Source organism: Mesoplodon bidens, assembly GCF_964165515.1.
Source record: "Mesoplodon bidens genome assembly, chromosome: 16".
In the NCBI taxonomy this organism is placed as follows: Eukaryota; Metazoa; Chordata; class Mammalia; order Artiodactyla; family Ziphiidae; genus Mesoplodon; species Mesoplodon bidens.
In genome coordinates, this window is record NC_138173.1 from 4263327 (window position 1) to 4280131 (window position 16805).

A 16805-nucleotide genomic window follows, 5' to 3' on the forward strand; every position below is an offset into this window, starting at 1 on the left:
CCCGACACGAGCTCGATTATATGTTGACAAAACCCTAGCTCTAGGAGTGCAGCTTTGATCCACTTTTCCATGGTCCTAAAAGTCAGTGTCCTTGGTTTGACATTCCTTAATATCCAGTATGTTTTGAATGCATCTTCCCTGTTTTAAAGTTAAGAGTTCTTCTAAAAAATAAAAAGATTTTTAAAAAGGAACCTACCTACCGTTTTTGCTTTTTAAACGAGTTCTGAAAATTTCCAACAAATGTAAAAATAGGAAGACCGTGCAGGGTTCCCTGGGTACCTATCACCTCGCGTCTGTGACGAACGCCTCACAGCCAGGCCTGTTGCATCCAGGCCACCGCGTCATCACCCAGGTCATGAGGGAGGCCGGCCCGGCCACCGCGCTGTCTACTTGTCAGTGTTGCAGTACACATGAGTCATAGACACACGTGCTTCTGTGCATGGGCTAAAACCAGACTTCTCCCGATAAGTTAGTGTTCTTTATGCTTTCACCCCACAAGTAAGCGGGGTTACCATGTCCATAAGCGAGGACCTGACTGGAGACCCTGTGAAGCAGAACTAACACCGTTACCGGAGTGCCCAGTGAGATGATCCATAGGAATCGCCTGGCAGGTCCAGTAGTGTTCGAGCAGGGGCCCCTCACTAAAACTAACCATTACCATAATTTTCATTATACATCCTGACATCATTTGTAGCCTTATCTATGCCCTTATTTCAAATCTCTTTAATGACAATAACTGGCCACAGCCATCAAACATGCCGCGATTTTCTCCACTGGCCTACGTCCATCAAAGCAACACGACGCGTCCGACAGCACTCAAGCCTGACAAATGCCATTCCTCCCCACCCACCTCACCTTCACGGGCCATAATTAACGAGTCAGACGAGACAGTGAGCCATCAGAAAGGAAGGACAGCACCACCTGGGTTGAGGTAGCTATGTAGTATCTCATCAACAACAATACCACGACTGAATCTACTATAAAACTCTTCTTACTTACCAGTTTCTGCTGCCTGTTTAATTCCAGTTTCATCTTCCTGTGAATCTGGTGAAAGCCCAATAATGTCAAACCTGGAAAATAAGGCAAAATTCTAGAAGAATCATTCAATTCTAAGAATATCTACTCTTGATAAGAAGATAGTAATTTTAGAGAAAAAAAGCTAACCAAAGATATTCTCTAGAACATTAAACTCAAATTAAACTGTCTCTGGGGACTTCCCTGGTGGTCGAGTGGGTAAGACTCCGCACTCCCAATGCAGGGGGCCTGGGTTCGATCCCTGGCCGGGGAACTAGATCCCACATGCCACAACTAAGAAGTCTGCATGCCGCACCTAAAAGATTCCACATGCCACAACTAAGACCCAGTGCAGCCAAAATAAATAAATAAATATTAAAAACAAAAAACAAAAAACAAAACTGTCTCTGGAGGCCAAACGGTCAACTTAAATGCGTGAATGTGACATCCTGTAAGTTCCCCTCACACCAACTAGATACAGACTGTATTAAAAAGTCACAGTACCACATAATTTTAAGGTAGAAACACCTGAAGAATGACCTAATCCAACCTGACACCCACACAGGAGTCTCAAACCACAGCCCTAAGATCTCTGGAATAAACTCCAGCCCCTCGCTTCCCTCCTAGTGCATCATAAGTCAGCCGTCTGGAAAGAGCTACTTCACCACGGCACCTGCGCACGCGCGGCCCACACCTACTGCACACAGGCCGCCTCTATCCACATTCTGCAAAACCTGTCACCACGCGCTGCAGCGACCTCAAGCCAGAGGCCGGGCGGCCCTCCTTTGGCCCCGACTACCTCGCTACCCACTGGGCGCTTCCACTATGGTCTCGAGCAACGTGAGGTAGAAATTTTGCTTCTGGATAGGAATTTTGCCAGAGAGGGAAGGTGGAAGAATCAAAGGTCAAGGTAGGCAGGAACCTGTAAAAGTTGCCAAGCAATGTCCAGTAGATAAAAACGAAGGTGCAGGGTGGGTTAGAGGTGAGTGGGAACAAGCAGAGGACAAGGTGGTGACAGGCTGGAGTCCCCATGAGGCCTCAACAGGCAGTGCAGAGACGGGGGAGCAAACTCACAGGGGGAACAACTACGCTTGACAGTCAGGTCTGAAGTAAGTGCCTTCAGAGATGGAACAGTTCCAGATGACAAAGCCCAGGGGATGCTGTGGGTGCCTGAAGCTGAGAGAGGCAAACGTCAGCGGAAAGAGAAGAGTCCAGGAAGTGACAAGCCGGTCAAGGCTGTGAATGGGTCATTGACACTGGATCCCCTAGTCACCTGAAAGGTGAGATGGTGGCAGGAGCTAGAGGGGAAAGGAAAATAGGAATCAGGTGTCAAAGCCATCAGTTTTGAACAGACGTGATGGCAGAGTCTCAGAGCAGCAGGAAGAAAGCATGGTCTGCAAGTGGCTCAGAGAACAAAGAACCGACTGTAAAGCACACAGGGAATGCCTGACACCATGAATGTCCTGAGAGGGCTCGACAGGAACTGCTTTCCTTAAAAACTGGCCAGCTCTCTAGGAAGGCAAGACGGTGGGAGGTGGAGAGGCCGCGGCTTCCCCAGAGTGGACGCCATGCGGGCGCACGAACACGTCTGGGTACTGAAACCAACAAAGGTTTATCAAGCGGTGAGAGGTGTTCTCTACGGTATTTCTATCCACCCATTCTCTCCTGTTTCTCTACCTGCTGGTGCAGCTCCTTAAGTTTACCGCAAATCTAACATATAAAACCTGAAATAGTCGAATAAAGGTTAAATTTATACAACTTTGCAACTTAAAAATTAATTAAGAATTGCTATATGCAAAAGCACTTCTTTTTTTTTTTTTTTTTTGCTGTACGCGGGCCTCTCACTGTTGTGGCCTCTCCCATTGCGGAGCACAGGCTCCGGACGCACAGGCCCAGCGGTCATGGCTCACGGGCCCAGCCGCTCTGCGGCATGTGGGATCTTCCCGGACCAGGGCACGAACCCGTATCCCCTGCATCGGCAGGCGGACTCTCAACCACTGCGCCACCAGGGAAGCCCAAAAGCACTTCTGATTAAAAAAAAAGTATAAGTAAAAAGTTCTTATTGAATAAGTGAAGTCTTACTTACCAAGAAGGCATGGCCATGTTCATATTTAATGTTACAGGCATAACCGGTCTACATGGGGAAGAAAAAGAAAAGGAAAAATAAGCATAATATACCGAAGTACAAAACCTGATAAATTCCATCAACTGAAGATGATTACTTGAGGCCCTCACAAAATTGAATGCTACAATTTGAATAGATGAGCTGCTTCACTGCACGTACACCTGCACAATTCTGTTCTCCACACCCTCCAAATGGTTCTCAAGACAGAGCCGCAGCTGGAATGGACTAAGCTTGGCGAATAAACAACATTTTCCTTCTTCAACATCTTTATTTGATACTTTCAAACCAGACACGAGAAGGAAAACAGTAACCAAGACAGATGGAAATTTCTGAGACTCTGACTAAGGGGCTAAGGATACAAGCAACTTACTGCACAGAAACGGTGGCATCAATTGCCACAGGCTCAAATTACATTTTTGCTTATTTTCTAGTTCTTAGCTATGTACCTGCTTGTTTAAGAGACCTCTAAATAAATAAGGGAAATATAAGTCTTGCCTAAGTGTCCATTATACCCAACTCAATTCTGTGATGAAAAACTTGCTGGACAACCTGAATGCAGCTAGGTACAAAAGGAAAGAAAAACAAATACACTCTAACTACATCTCACCACCACCCTCCTGACTCATGAAACAAGTCTACCTTAGAGGTCACAAAATCTTAGTAAAATTTCCATGAGAACATAAACTTCCCTAGGTTGGGAAATAGCCTTAAACTAAATTCAATCTTGGAGCCAGTAACAGTGTAGCAGAAATTCCAACACCATCAAGAATTCTGTCTTGCAGACATAGAGAACAGACTTGAGGACACAGGTGGAAGGGGAGGCTGGGACATAGTGAGACAGTGGTGTGGACGTATATACACTACCAGATGTTAAATGATCGGGTGCTTTGTGACCGCCTAGAGGGGTGGGATAGGGAGGGTGGGAGGGGACGCAAGAGGGCGGGGATATGGGGATATATGTATACGTATAGCTGAGTCACTTTGTTATAAAGCAGAAACTAAACTAACACACCCTTGTAAAGCAATTATACTCCAATAAAGACAAAAAAAAAAGAATTCTGTCTCTGGCATGAGTCAGATTAATAAGGACACAGCAACCCTTTCAGGATAAAAAGAGGAGGAATGTTTTCTTACATAATCTCATATTTTTCCTCTTTCACATTTATCAACTCTGCTGCTACGACCATTTCGAGGATGAATTACTAACCTAGCAGCACGTATCTCACCCCACCTGTTTCTCAATGGCTATTGCTTCTCAGCACACTTTGACCTAAGACTTGCTCATCTTAGTGATTTTCTGAGTTTGCTCAAAACTTAGTAGTTTCTTTCTGACACCCACAAATGTCTTCAGAATTCAAAACCAAACCTAACAGTCTCCAGGGTCTGTGCTCTTTCCATGCTGCATCACATTGCCTCTAACTGATCAAATTTAGGCGTGTTTTCAAGGTAGTAGAGATTTCTCCCAAACCTGATAGGGAAATCCCCTTCAGAGACAGCTCATGAATGTCCTGAGAACTTCACAGGCACTTGTATGTCTACAAAATTTTTTCTGGCTGTGAGTTCAGCTGATTTCCAAGAGACCATTATTTTAAATTTCTCAACAAAAAAGATAAGAAAAAAATTCAACATAACCAGGACACATTTTAGTTTTACAGAACTTACTAATCTTTATTTTGAAGCTGAACATTTAAAAGATAAAAATTAATTATATTCAAATGCTTTGCTGGAAAAGTAAAGCTATCACGATTGTTCCTCTCCAGACTCTGAATCCCAAGCCTGAAAATTGAAAATACTTACGCGTGCGGGCAGATGTATTTGATGTGGGCGCTTCTGATACCTGCAAAGGCTTCTGCCCACCCATGCCTGGTGGAGAAACCATATGAATAACACCATTAGATACTGCTTTAAATTCCAGTAAGTTAATAACAGAAGAGTAAATCTGTGAGGGTAAACTTCAACCCCTTAAAAGACCACTACCAACCTAGAAACAACCCAAAGCTTATGATTTCAGCTTTACCTGCAGATAAAAATGACCTCATGATTCCTGAAGAGCAGTGTTTTCTCTTTCATATACTTCACTGGGCTTTATAATTTATAAAATACATGTTTTAATCTCTTTATAACCTCCCAACAACGTGCCTAACAAAGTAGGCAAGACAGATGATATAATTCATTTTATATGAAGAAAAAATTCTCAGAGGAGTAAAGTAAAGCAGCTGTCTGATATTTCTCCATGCCTACTACACCATTAAAAATAACAACCTTATGGGACTTCCCTGGTGGCGCAGTGGTTAAGAATCTGCCTGCCAATGCAGGGGACACGGGTTCAAGCCCTGGTCTGGGAAGATCCCACATGCCATGGAACAACTAAGCCCGTGCGCCACAACTACTGAGCCTGTGCTCTAGAGCTCGCGAGCCACAACTACTGAGCCCACATGCCGCAACTACTGAAGCCTGGCACGTCTGGAGCCCGTGCTCCACAAGAGAAGCCACCGCAATGAGAAGCCTGAGCACCGCAACGAAGAGTAGCCCCCGCTCGCCACAACTAGAGAAAGCCCACGCGCACCAACGAAGACCCAACGCAGCCAAAAGAAGAAAAAGAAGTTGAAAAAATAACTTTAACATTCTCTCCTTATGCGTATATGTATGTACACCTATATGTTCAAAACAGAATATGAGACGTCATCCAAATCCTTCTGGCCAGAAATAAACAGTTAATCTTTCTACATATTTCCTTCCAACTTTTTCCATGTATATCACTTGAGAAATAGATACAGATTTTACAAGAATGGGATCATACTATACATACATACAGCTCCCTGTGTCTTTACACTTGACATCACACCTGACACTTTCCACATATTACCTCAATTAGAGGGTAAAATAAAGGTAACTTAAGACCTTTTTGGATTAAATAGTTTTGAAATAAATGTTAAATGCTTTTCTAGTAACTACTCTATTTTAATCCACCTTCCCCCAAAGTGTTAAGGAAATACAGAAAAATTAATAACATTATGAACATTAACACTTATGTAACACTGACACTGAGCCAGGCACTATTCCAGAAGTTATATATGGGTGCATGCATGTGCATATGTGTGTTTCCATGTGGGTTCGTGTGTGTGTGTATGTGAGACTTTAGTGTGAAAAGTACAAAACATGTTGAAAGAAATGAAAGAAGATCTATGTAATGGACATCCTGCATTCTGGAAGACTTAATATTCTTAAGATGGAAGTGCTCCCCAGATGGATCCACAGTCAATGCAGTCTCTACGAGAATCACAGCTGGCTTTGCAGAAACTGACAAGCTAACTCTAAAATTCATTTGGACACTCAAGAGACCCAGAATAGCTGATCTTGAAAAAAGAATATTGTTGGAGGACTCACACTTCCCAATTTCAAGTTACTACAAAGCAACAGTAATAAAGATTGTGACACTGAAAAGACATACAAATCAATGAAATAGATTTGAGAATACAGAAATAAACCCTCACATTTATGGTCAGTTTATTTCTGAACAGGGTGCCAAAACAAATCAATGGGGAAGGAATAGTCTTTTCAACAAAAGTAACTGGAATAAGTGGAAACCCACATGCAACAGGATGAAGTTAGACTCTTACCTCACACCATGTACAAAAATTAACTCAAAATATAGCAAAGACCTAAATGCAGGAGATCAAACTATAAAAGTCCTAGAAGAAAACATGCGAAAATCTTTGTGACCTTGGACTTGGCAATGGTGTTTTAGACGTGAAGCCAAAAGCACAAGCAACAAAGGAAAATACTCTAGTAAATAATAAACGAGTAGGAATCTTGGGTTCTAGCCCCAACTCTGTCTCTATCTAGAAGTGTGGACTCAAACAGTTCACGCAGTCCAGTGGTTTTCAAAAGTGTGGTACCATCTGGGAACGTGTTAAAAAGTCTGCGATGACACTAGTTCCTCGATTCCGGCCCAACACCACAGGGTTTTTCCTAGTCATCCGCCTTCCCATATTCGTAATTCCGCGAGAAAGCTGGCTTCAGCTCTGGCAGTTCTGGGCCAGCAGTGCAGGTTGGGACCTGCCTCCCCCCAGGTGCCCCACCCACAGTCACGCTTCATGCATGGGAACACCCCCTCCCCTCACAGCTGACTGTGACACCGGAAAGCACAGCTCTGACAAAGGGGGGCGGGGAAGGAGAAAGCCGGGCCCTCTTCACGGAAACCCCTCCCTCCCCTCCATATATTCCACGCGTCGCTGGTCTGTATTGCCCATCTGTGTGAGATTTTTCTAGGCCAGATGGTAAAAGTTTAGAAAACAAAGTTTCAAAGGCAGAAGTGGTTAAGAGGGTCAGATCTTACTGAGAGGTCAGATAAGGAGAGGATTGAAAATAATACTGTAGACTGCCAACGAATAAATACCAAATGAAGGACTTTTTTAAAAGATCATTAATTGGCAACCATCACAATAAGAGATCCAGACAGCAATCGTTAATGGGTGCTAAATCCACAGGTGAAACATTGGTGAGAAACAGATATTTTCATAAAATCAAAGTATCTCCCCACAAAACACTTTTTAAGTGCAATTATATTTATTAATTTTACTGTGGAGAAACCTGGCAGACAGTACCTTAACCGGATAATGAAACACAGTATCATCAGCAAAGGCACAAGAATCAACCCAGTGTGGTCCCAGGACCACCACAGCAACCTCTGCGGTGTCCCTGCCGAAAGGGAGACGTCACAAAACCCAAACTGAGGGGCATCCTACCTAGGAACTGGCCCGTACGGGAAAAGTGTCAAGGTCACCAAAGACAAGAAAATGGACTGCTCGGGACTGAAGGAGCCTCGGGAGGCGTGACGGCTCCATCTAACTTGAGACCCTGGACCCATAAAGGACACCACTGGGTCAAGCCAGGGAAACACAGGTGGGGCTGCTGGATGTGATGGCATAGCTGCAGGTCAGTGTGACCGGCCCGACTGATGGTTACGCCCCGGCTACGTGGCCACGTCCCTGTACTTACAAAATACACGCTGAAGCTCTATGGAGTCATGAGGCAACAAGGCTGCAACTTACTCTCAAGCGTGCAAGAAACGTGAACGACTGCGTAATCTGAGCGACAGGCGGAAGGACCTCTAAATACTATTTCTGCAACGTTCATGTAAACTTGAAGTTATTTTAAAAGAAGTAGTTAAAACTTTTACATAACAACAACGAGGGAGTGTAACCCTCGAAGGAAAGCTGTGAGTCCAAAGTAGACACGTGGGGAGGGGCAAGCTAATAGACATCAAAGAAGTGGCAGGATTAGAAAATCACATCACGGTAACAACCTGCTCCAGCAAGAATCATCCACAGACGCTAAAAACATCAGGTGAGAGTCTGATGTACGGTTTGCGTCTCCCCACGACTCACTCTACCTACACAGGGAGAATAGGTGCCGTAGAGAGACCCAGAGGAAGAGAGAGACCACCTTTATCGCGTGATCCGGGTCGGCATCAGTAACGGGACGGACGGTCCCACCTGCCTCCTGACGTGATGCAATGAACAGGCTGTACCACGTACGTGGTGTTCGTACCAAAAATGCACAAGCTGAACGTCATCGTGAGGAAATGTCAAACAAACCTAAACAGAGGGGCCAGCCTGATCCCTGCAGAAACGTCCATGTCACGAAGGCCAAAGAAGAGCCGAGGGACTGCTCCAGATTAAAAGAGACTGAAGAGCTGCAGTAGCTCAGCGCAGTGCAGCTGGGATGGAAGTGCAGGCGGACAGGATTACTGCAAAGGACACGACTGGGGCAGCTGCCAAGGTCTGTTAGACGACAGACTAGACCGGATAACAACGTTAAATGGCGCTGAATCTCCTGAATTTGGTAATTTTCTGTGGTTACATAAGAGACTCTGCTTGTTCTTAGGAGATACATGTTGAAGTCTGGAAATAAAGAATCGTGGCATCGGCAATTTATTCTCCCAAGTTTGCGCAAACATAGTAACATATTCGATAGAGATCAGTGAATCTGAGTAGAAGGTTTTAAGGAATCTGTTTTATTCTTGCAACTCTTCTATAAATTTGAAAGCATTTCAAAATAAAACAGTTTGAAAATACTATCAAAAATAAATATGTATCTCTGGGTTGTTCAACTGTTTTTCACTCTCAAGCATATTTGCATTTGAGTTTTTTTTACAAGACAAATGTAACATTTTCATAATCATAAGACAAGCTGTTTTTATTTTGGAACGAAAACTGATCTTATGCAATATAGTTTGAACGAACATATTTTATTATACATGTTATGCATAGAAACAATTTTGTGGTCAGATGTGTTTCCTGCAGAACTTTTCAGAGCTTTAAACATGCTAGTGCATACCCAGTAAATCTTCTGGAAGAGAATATGCCATATCATATTTCCTAGACACTAAGATATAATCTAAGTGGCACCACTGAAAAAAAGCCTTTTATAAAAAAAAGATCACCACCACAATAAACACACATATCGTAAGATGAATACCCATCTCAGTAACATAAAAATGTGGGGGAAATGACATATTAGAATTGAGAAAATATAGAATTATACAGGGTCCCCCAATCTTATTTGGCCATCAGAGACTTTTCATGAGAACACAGACTGCAAGACCCAAGTTACCAGACAGCACACCTTGGCTGGTCCTGCACAAAAGAACCTTAACCAAGAAAGGCAAAGCTGCCCATTTTCATAGCTGAGTTGCTTAATCCCTATCATCCTCTACGGTAACCTGACAAAAGAACTTTAGTTCTCCAAAAAGTATCTCAAACATTGAATTGCCACTTGTCAGATCGGCTGGTTCTGAATTTCGTCATCTGCTCATGGAAGCAATCTAGCGTCAGCTTTCTTTGGTGCTATCCCCCAAAGTAAATACTGTCAGAACTGAAGACCTCTAGTTCTTTACATAAACTTAATTCTTAGTCAAGATGTCATGGCTGCTTTTGGTGTTTTTAATCTCACACTGTTCATTTTTTTCATCATTTTCACTCTTAACTTTGGTCCAAAGAATCTGGCTAAACTGGGGTCCACAGAGAATCTTTCTACAACTGAAGCTTTTACCCCCTGGACTGATTCTTCAGACCTTGAAGCTCTCTTTATTGGGAAAGTTACAGGTGAGCAAGATCCTCCCTGGGTTCCAGCATCAAGAAGGGTTTGGTGATAAAACAGAGCTCCTCTAAAACCTCTGTTTAGTAAAATAAATAAATAGTAAAGTAAGTCTGTCCTTTTCATAGGACTACCTGATGGCCAGAAACAGTCCTATAACCTTTCCCATAATTCCATGCAAGGCATGTGTCATGGACCTCTACTTGGGAGGCATAAGAGGGTATTAGGAATCACTTTTAAGAATGAATCTGGCCCAGTGCCTCCTTGCAAAGATTTAATCGTTTCTTGGCTATTTTATCAAAATTTATTTATCTCCACTCTTCCTCCAATTCTTCAATTTTGTAACAATGTTATAACAACAATTTGATCGAAGTTTCAAACAGATAACCGCTGATTTAAATTTTAAAGAGCTCTCGATATAGAAAGAGACTGAGTGAAAGACAAACCATGTGGCTACAGTTAGCACCACAGAATGTGTTTGCTAAGCCTCCAAACAAAACTTTGAGCTGCATCCCCTGCCCTTCAACCGAGTTTCTTCTTTTAAGGGAACATCGGAGCTGCCATGCAGAACGTTCACATTGCTATTACCTCACTTATCAAAATCAACTAGTTCTTCTCAACCTGCCCTGAAATGTTACCTCCTCTGGAAAGCTCTCACTTGCATCTCTACAAACATACCTCCCATCTCTGGTATCCACTACCCACGGCAACTCAAGGAGAAGTTTGCAGTTTTAATATGCTCCAGACAGAGGAGGTGAAGAGTGACAAAATAAGAGGATGAGGGGAAACTTCTGGGGGTTTTCAAAAAAAGAAAGGATTCTATCTCATGCCTGGACTGTATGAAATATGACTATCGATCTATGTTTATACAATCCTAGAATTCGTTGCTCGTGTAGAGTTGCATGACCCGTTTCATTAGGGTACTAACAATGGTACCTACCCTGTGTCTCCCAATCCATGAAGGAAGATCACCTAGAACGGAAGAGGAACAATGAGTAAGCAATGCCTAAATAAACCCAGCGGAATGTTACACACTCCAGAGCCCCAGTTAAAGCGGAGGCCGGAATCACAGAACACTACCTTCAGCAAGTTAATCAATCTCTATAGACCTCGCATAAGGGGCAAAAGCACTTAATGTCTCTCGGTGCAGCTCCTAAGATAATTAACGTGGGGTTTTAGCACTTAAAGAGGTCCCAGTTAGACAGGCTTCTGGGCAAATGATCACATTCCAAGAAAAATCGTTTTGTCTCTTTCAGGTCAAACCATGAAAGTTCTCACGCTTCCAGTAGAATTCCTCCATCCCAAAAGGGAGCTTCTGGCGGCGAAAAGTAAGTTTGAGATCCTCACGCACAAGTTTCCTAAGGAACAGCACCTCTGATCGAAAAGGACACTAAATCTTCAAACTTCTTTAACTGAGGACAGGGGTGCAAGGTGACACAATCAAGGCATCTCCCTCATGCACAGACAAGGCAGCAACGCGCTCCAGAGCCACCTGGAGTTGGGGCGCCGTCCGCTCAAGCGGGTGCCTCCGGGGTCCCGGGGAGGATCCGCGCGCAGGGCCCGGGGGATGCGGGGCCGGGGGCGCTGGGCCTCGGGGCCGCCCGCCCGCCCGCCGCTACCCCGCGCCCTCCGCACACAGCCCGGCCGGGCTGCACCCACCACCCCGCCCGACCCCCCCGGAACCCCCCGGACCGCACGCCCCGTCCCAGCCCCGGCCCGCCGCCCACCGGCCCGCGACGCGACCCCTCGCGAGGCCCCCAGCGCCGCACTCACCACGGCGGTGGCCTTCCGGACGGCGGGCACGATGGCGGGCAGCGGGGCCGACATGTTATTGCCGCACATACACCGGCTCCACCGACCGCGCGTCGGAAGCGGAAGGCGGAGCGGGCACCGGGCCGCTGCCCAAGTGGGTGCGAGCGCCGAGTCCGGCCCGCCCACGGGCGCGCGCTCAGGCGCGTGCGCGCCCACGCCGCGCCGCGCCGCGCCGTCCCCCGCCCCGCCCCGCCGGTCGCCCCGCGCTTCACAGTGCCCAGCTGCCGGACGCCGCGTTGGCCGCGGCAGAGGGCAGCCAGAGCTGACCTCCGGCCCGCTGGCCGCGCGTGCTCCGTGCGGGCGGCCGGCCTGGGGGGCGGGGCCGCGCGGTCACTCCCGACCCCACTCACTTGCAAAGGTCGGGAAGGACTGGACCTGGGGGGCAGCTTCTGCGGTATTTCCATTGGGGGCTGCACAGGTGTGTAGTTTGGGGGCCCGCGCCTCGCCTCCTTTAAACTGCAACTGGAGAGGGAAGCACTCATTTGTCACCGGGTTTCCACAATTTGCTGATTGGTGGCTCTGGAGGTCCTACTGATTTAGGCCCCAGAACACGTGACCCCATTCTACAGAGGTGGCCCGATGCCCATCAAATACCTGGTAGGATCTGGGAGGGGCGGAGATGGACACACCTAAAGGCAAAATGCCCTGACCTTCGGAGGGTTACAGTTGACCACTGGAGAAAACCCACACCGTGAGAGCTGTGGTTCCGTTTTATTTGGGTACTCACCGAGGGCTATGCCCTGGGACACCTCCTCTCAGCGCTGAGGACGTGCTCTGAAAAGGTGGGGCGGGGGGCGAGGTCAGTGGGTAGATGATTTTGGTCCAAGTGTTCATGCAGTCAAGCATGTGTCTCCCTAGAAGGTTGCTGCTAGTGAGAAGAGATTTAATGGTTTTAGTGCTTTTCTGAATGTGGGAAGATGCAAGAGTTTGGGTTCATAAAAATTTTCACCTGGAAGTATCTAATTATCTGAAGTCCTGTTCTGCCAGTTTTCCCCAGAGCACAGGGTACCTCATCCTGATCTCAGCCCTGAACTCCTTTCTGGAGGTGTTGAAGGTCAGTGACTGCAGTGGCTACTGACTTCATCCTTGTAGAACCAGGTGGCAAACGACAGGTTTTAATTGTCACAATCTACTGGAGAAACTTAGAGGATATATACAATCTGTTAAGAGGAAGATAACAGGCCCAAAATGGAGTCACTTGTGCTAAACCCACATCATCCCCAAACTGAAATTTACTACCTAAACTTATTCCAGATTCAGTCTCTGGCAGGATGTAATCTTAAAGTCAGTCTGGAGTTTCCTAGTCGGCGCTAGTGAGTTAATCAGCCTGTCTGGACCCCTTCCATCCCCCAAAGAAAAATGAAGTAATCTGCTCTTTCCTCCTTGCCACCCTCTTCCTGCCTTTAAAAGTCTTCTGTTTGTGGGGCTCCCTGGAGCTCCTCTCTACTTGCTGGATGGGGTGCTGCCCCATTCATGAATCGTTGCATAAAGACAATTAGATTTTTTTATTTACTCTGTTGAGTTTTGTTTTTTAAGAATCCTTAGGGAGTCCAGTGTAAGGGAAGGAGAAGCTAGTGAACAAAGATCTTAAAAACAAAAACAAAACAACAAAAGCTCCACTTTAATTATATGATAGCCAGAATGCTTGAAGTTTGGGGCTCTTATTCATACTCTCTTTTATTTTTTCCCCAATCATTCTTATACTGTATCTGAGTGCTGAGAATTTTGTGGGCTCTCAAAAATGTTAAGTTGGTGCTGATTTCTCCAAAATAAAGGCTATTGGGATTTTCATTGAGATTCTCATGAAGCTACAGAACAATTTGAGGAAATCTGACAACTAAGTCTTCTGATCCAAGAACTAGTGTGTATTTTTAGGTAATCTTGTATTTCTGTCAGTAATGTTTTATTTATTTTTAAAGTGTTTGTTTTTATAAATTTTTATTTATTTATTTATGACTGCGTTGGGTCTTGTTGCTGTGCGTGGGCTTTCTCTAGTTGTGGCAAGCGGGGGCTACTCTTTGTTGTGGTTCATGGGCTTCTTATTGTGGTGGCTTCTCGTTGCAGAGCACGGGCTCTAGGTGCACGGGCTTCAGTAGTTGTGGCTCGTGGGCTCAGTAGTTGTGGCTCGCGGGCTCAGTAGTTGTGGCTCGCGGGCTCAGTAGTTGTGGCTCGCGGGCTCTAGAGCGCAGGATCAGTAGTTGTGGCGCATGGGCTTAGTTGTTACGCGGTGTGTGACATCTTCCTGGACGAGGGCCTGAACCCGTATCCCCTGCATTGGCAGGCGGATTCTTAACCTCTGTGCCACCAGGGAAGCCCTCTGTTAGTAATGTTTTATACTTTTCATTGTATAGGCCGGAATACCTTTTGTCAAATTTATGCCTAGAAAATCCATATTTTATGCAATTGTAAATGGTATTTCAAATTTCAATTTATTGCTAGATACAGGAATTTAATTTTTGCATACTGGCCTTGTATCTGAAATCTTGCTATACTCACTTAAGTTTTAGTAGCTTTTTTTTTTTTTGGTAGATTCCTTAGGATTTTTAGGCAATTATATACTTGAAAATAACTTCCATATATCTGTGTATTTCCCAAATTTCTTTCACAAGTTCCACTGTGGTCAGAAAACATACTTTGTATGACTTCAAATTTTTAGTTCTATTGAGACAGGTTTTATGTCGCAGCATATGGTCTATTTTGAAGACTGTTCCATGTGCATTTGAGAAGAATATGTATTCTGCTGTTGTTGGGCAGTGTTTGATAGATGTCTATTATGTCCAGCTAGGTTTTTTTTTTTTTTGAGGTACGCGGGCCTCTCACTGTTGTGGCCTCTCCCGTTGCGGAGCACAGGCTCCAGACGTGCAGGCTCGGCAGCCATGGCTCACAGGCCCAGCCACTCCGTGGCATGTGGGATCTTCCCTGACCGGGGCACGAACCCATGTCCCCTGCATCAGCAGACGTACTCTCAACCACTGCGCCACCAGGGAAGCCCCACCATTTTATATTTTTATATTCTGATTAGCAGTACAAGGAGAGATTGATAATGTAGGAAAGAAAGGGGATATGAAAACTACAAAATTCTTAAGCAGGTGGGAGGAGTCCAGATCACAGGTGGAAAGACGGACCATTAGCAGGAGAAAAGCCACTTCCTTCTCTTTAATAGGATATAGAGGATGAATGCTGTTCTAGGAAGGACTGTACATTTACTGGTGGGATGTGGAAGAAATTCTCCATCTCATGACTCCTTTTTCTAAAGTATAAAGGAAAATCATTGACAGAGAGAGAGAGGAAGAGTAGATATAAAATAGTCATCATGGAGAGTGAAAAAGTAAGTTTTCTAGAACACTGAGGTAGGATGACCAGTTTGAGGTTTATGGTCATGAATTTAAAGAAAGCCTATCAATCTGAAAACCAGTTCTCTGGGGCCAGGAAAGAGGGAAATACTGAAAACTGGTCTAGAAAGAGCAAATACAGTAATTGTAGCTTCTTATTTACACTAAATGATGATTGAAAGTGTACAGGTATATTGATAATCCATGCCAATGGATTAAATTGTCAGTAAATTGTTAGTAAATAGACAGCTAACAGAAGTTGGAAATGAGAAGGGGCAAAGGAGTGACAGGGGAGGCTTGTCAGTATCTTCATCTTAGAGGGAGGAGCTCATATATACTTCTGAAACTTGAACATCCAAGAAATAGTTCTTATATTATTTAAAGTTCTTATATTATTTAAATCACACAGTTTACCATGAGAGAAAAGAAAATACTAGAAGGAAGTAGTTTAATATAAATCTTCAGCTATCATAAGACAAGTGAATATACAATGTCAAAAGTTGATGAAAAACAATTGGTGTAGGGAAATTTTAATTTGTAAATATGGAGGCAATCACCAGAAGAAATAAAAACAGAAAGTTAAAAGTGATTGCCTATGAAGATCTCCTGCTTCTCAGTGTAGGCCCTTTTGTACAACTGCATTTTTTTTTCATAACAGATTATGTACTATGATAAAATCAAAACAAAAATTATCTAGGTGTGAATGAAGACCTTTGAGTCAGGGCCAACCTTTGATAAAACTAGGTAATTTTTTTGAAGGTGACATTTATTTTCAACCCTTTTCATGTTCTCTTCTCTCTCTCAATATTTGTTGTTCCCCAGTATCAAAGCCATTCACTTCTTTCCCACCCTTGACTTCCTTCCTTCCTTCACTAAGCAAAATCACATCTCCAGTTTTTTTTACTCAACTTTGATCTTCACAAAATTAGCCTATTCTTGGTCCCATTCTAAAAATGACTTGTCAGTAATAATTGAATCACTGAAATTCCTTTCCTCCTCCTGTTCCCATCCCTGCCAAAATATTATTTAATGTGTGACCTCATTTAGGGAGATGAGATGGGAGACTTTTATGTGCATGCTTTTGTCTTGTTGTTTTCTAATCTCAGAAATAGTTGAGTTGATCTTTTTTAAATTTATTATTGTTTTATTTATTTATTTATTTTTGGCTGAGTTCGGTCTTCGTTGCTGTGTGCAGGCTTTCTCCAGTTGCAGAGAGCATGGGCTACTCTTTCTTGCGGTGTGCGGGCTTCTCACTGCAGTGGCTTCTCTTGTTGTGGATCACGGGCTTCAGTAGTTGTGGCTCACGGGGCCCTAAAGCGCAGGCTCAATAGTTGTGGCGCGCGGGCTTAGTTGCTCCGCGGCATGTGGGATCTTCCCAGACCAGGGTTCGAACCCATGTCCCCTGCATTGGCAGGCGGATA

The 16805-nt window shown here is 44.6% G+C and overlaps 1 protein-coding gene across 2 annotated transcripts in view; it reads right to left on the reverse strand.

The window, feature by feature from the left end:
• LOC308630364 (transcription elongation factor A protein 1) overlaps positions 1 to 12162 on the reverse strand; it is a 59241-nt gene extending 47079 nt beyond the window's left edge. For both annotated transcript variants that reach the window (XM_081258980.1, XM_081258978.1), the window contains exons 1-5: positions 12014 to 12162; positions 11181 to 11212; positions 4937 to 5002; positions 3101 to 3148; positions 1000 to 1070 (exon numbers count right to left, since the gene is read on the reverse strand). In XM_081258980.1, the coding sequence (XP_081115106.1) occupies positions 1000 to 1070; positions 3101 to 3148; positions 4937 to 5002; positions 11181 to 11212; positions 12014 to 12082 (286 nt within the window). In that variant the 5' untranslated portion in view covers positions 12083 to 12162. The remainder of the gene's footprint in view (positions 1 to 999; positions 1071 to 3100; positions 3149 to 4936; positions 5003 to 11180; positions 11213 to 12013) is intronic.
• Between the last annotated feature and the right edge of the window lie 4643 nt (positions 12163 to 16805).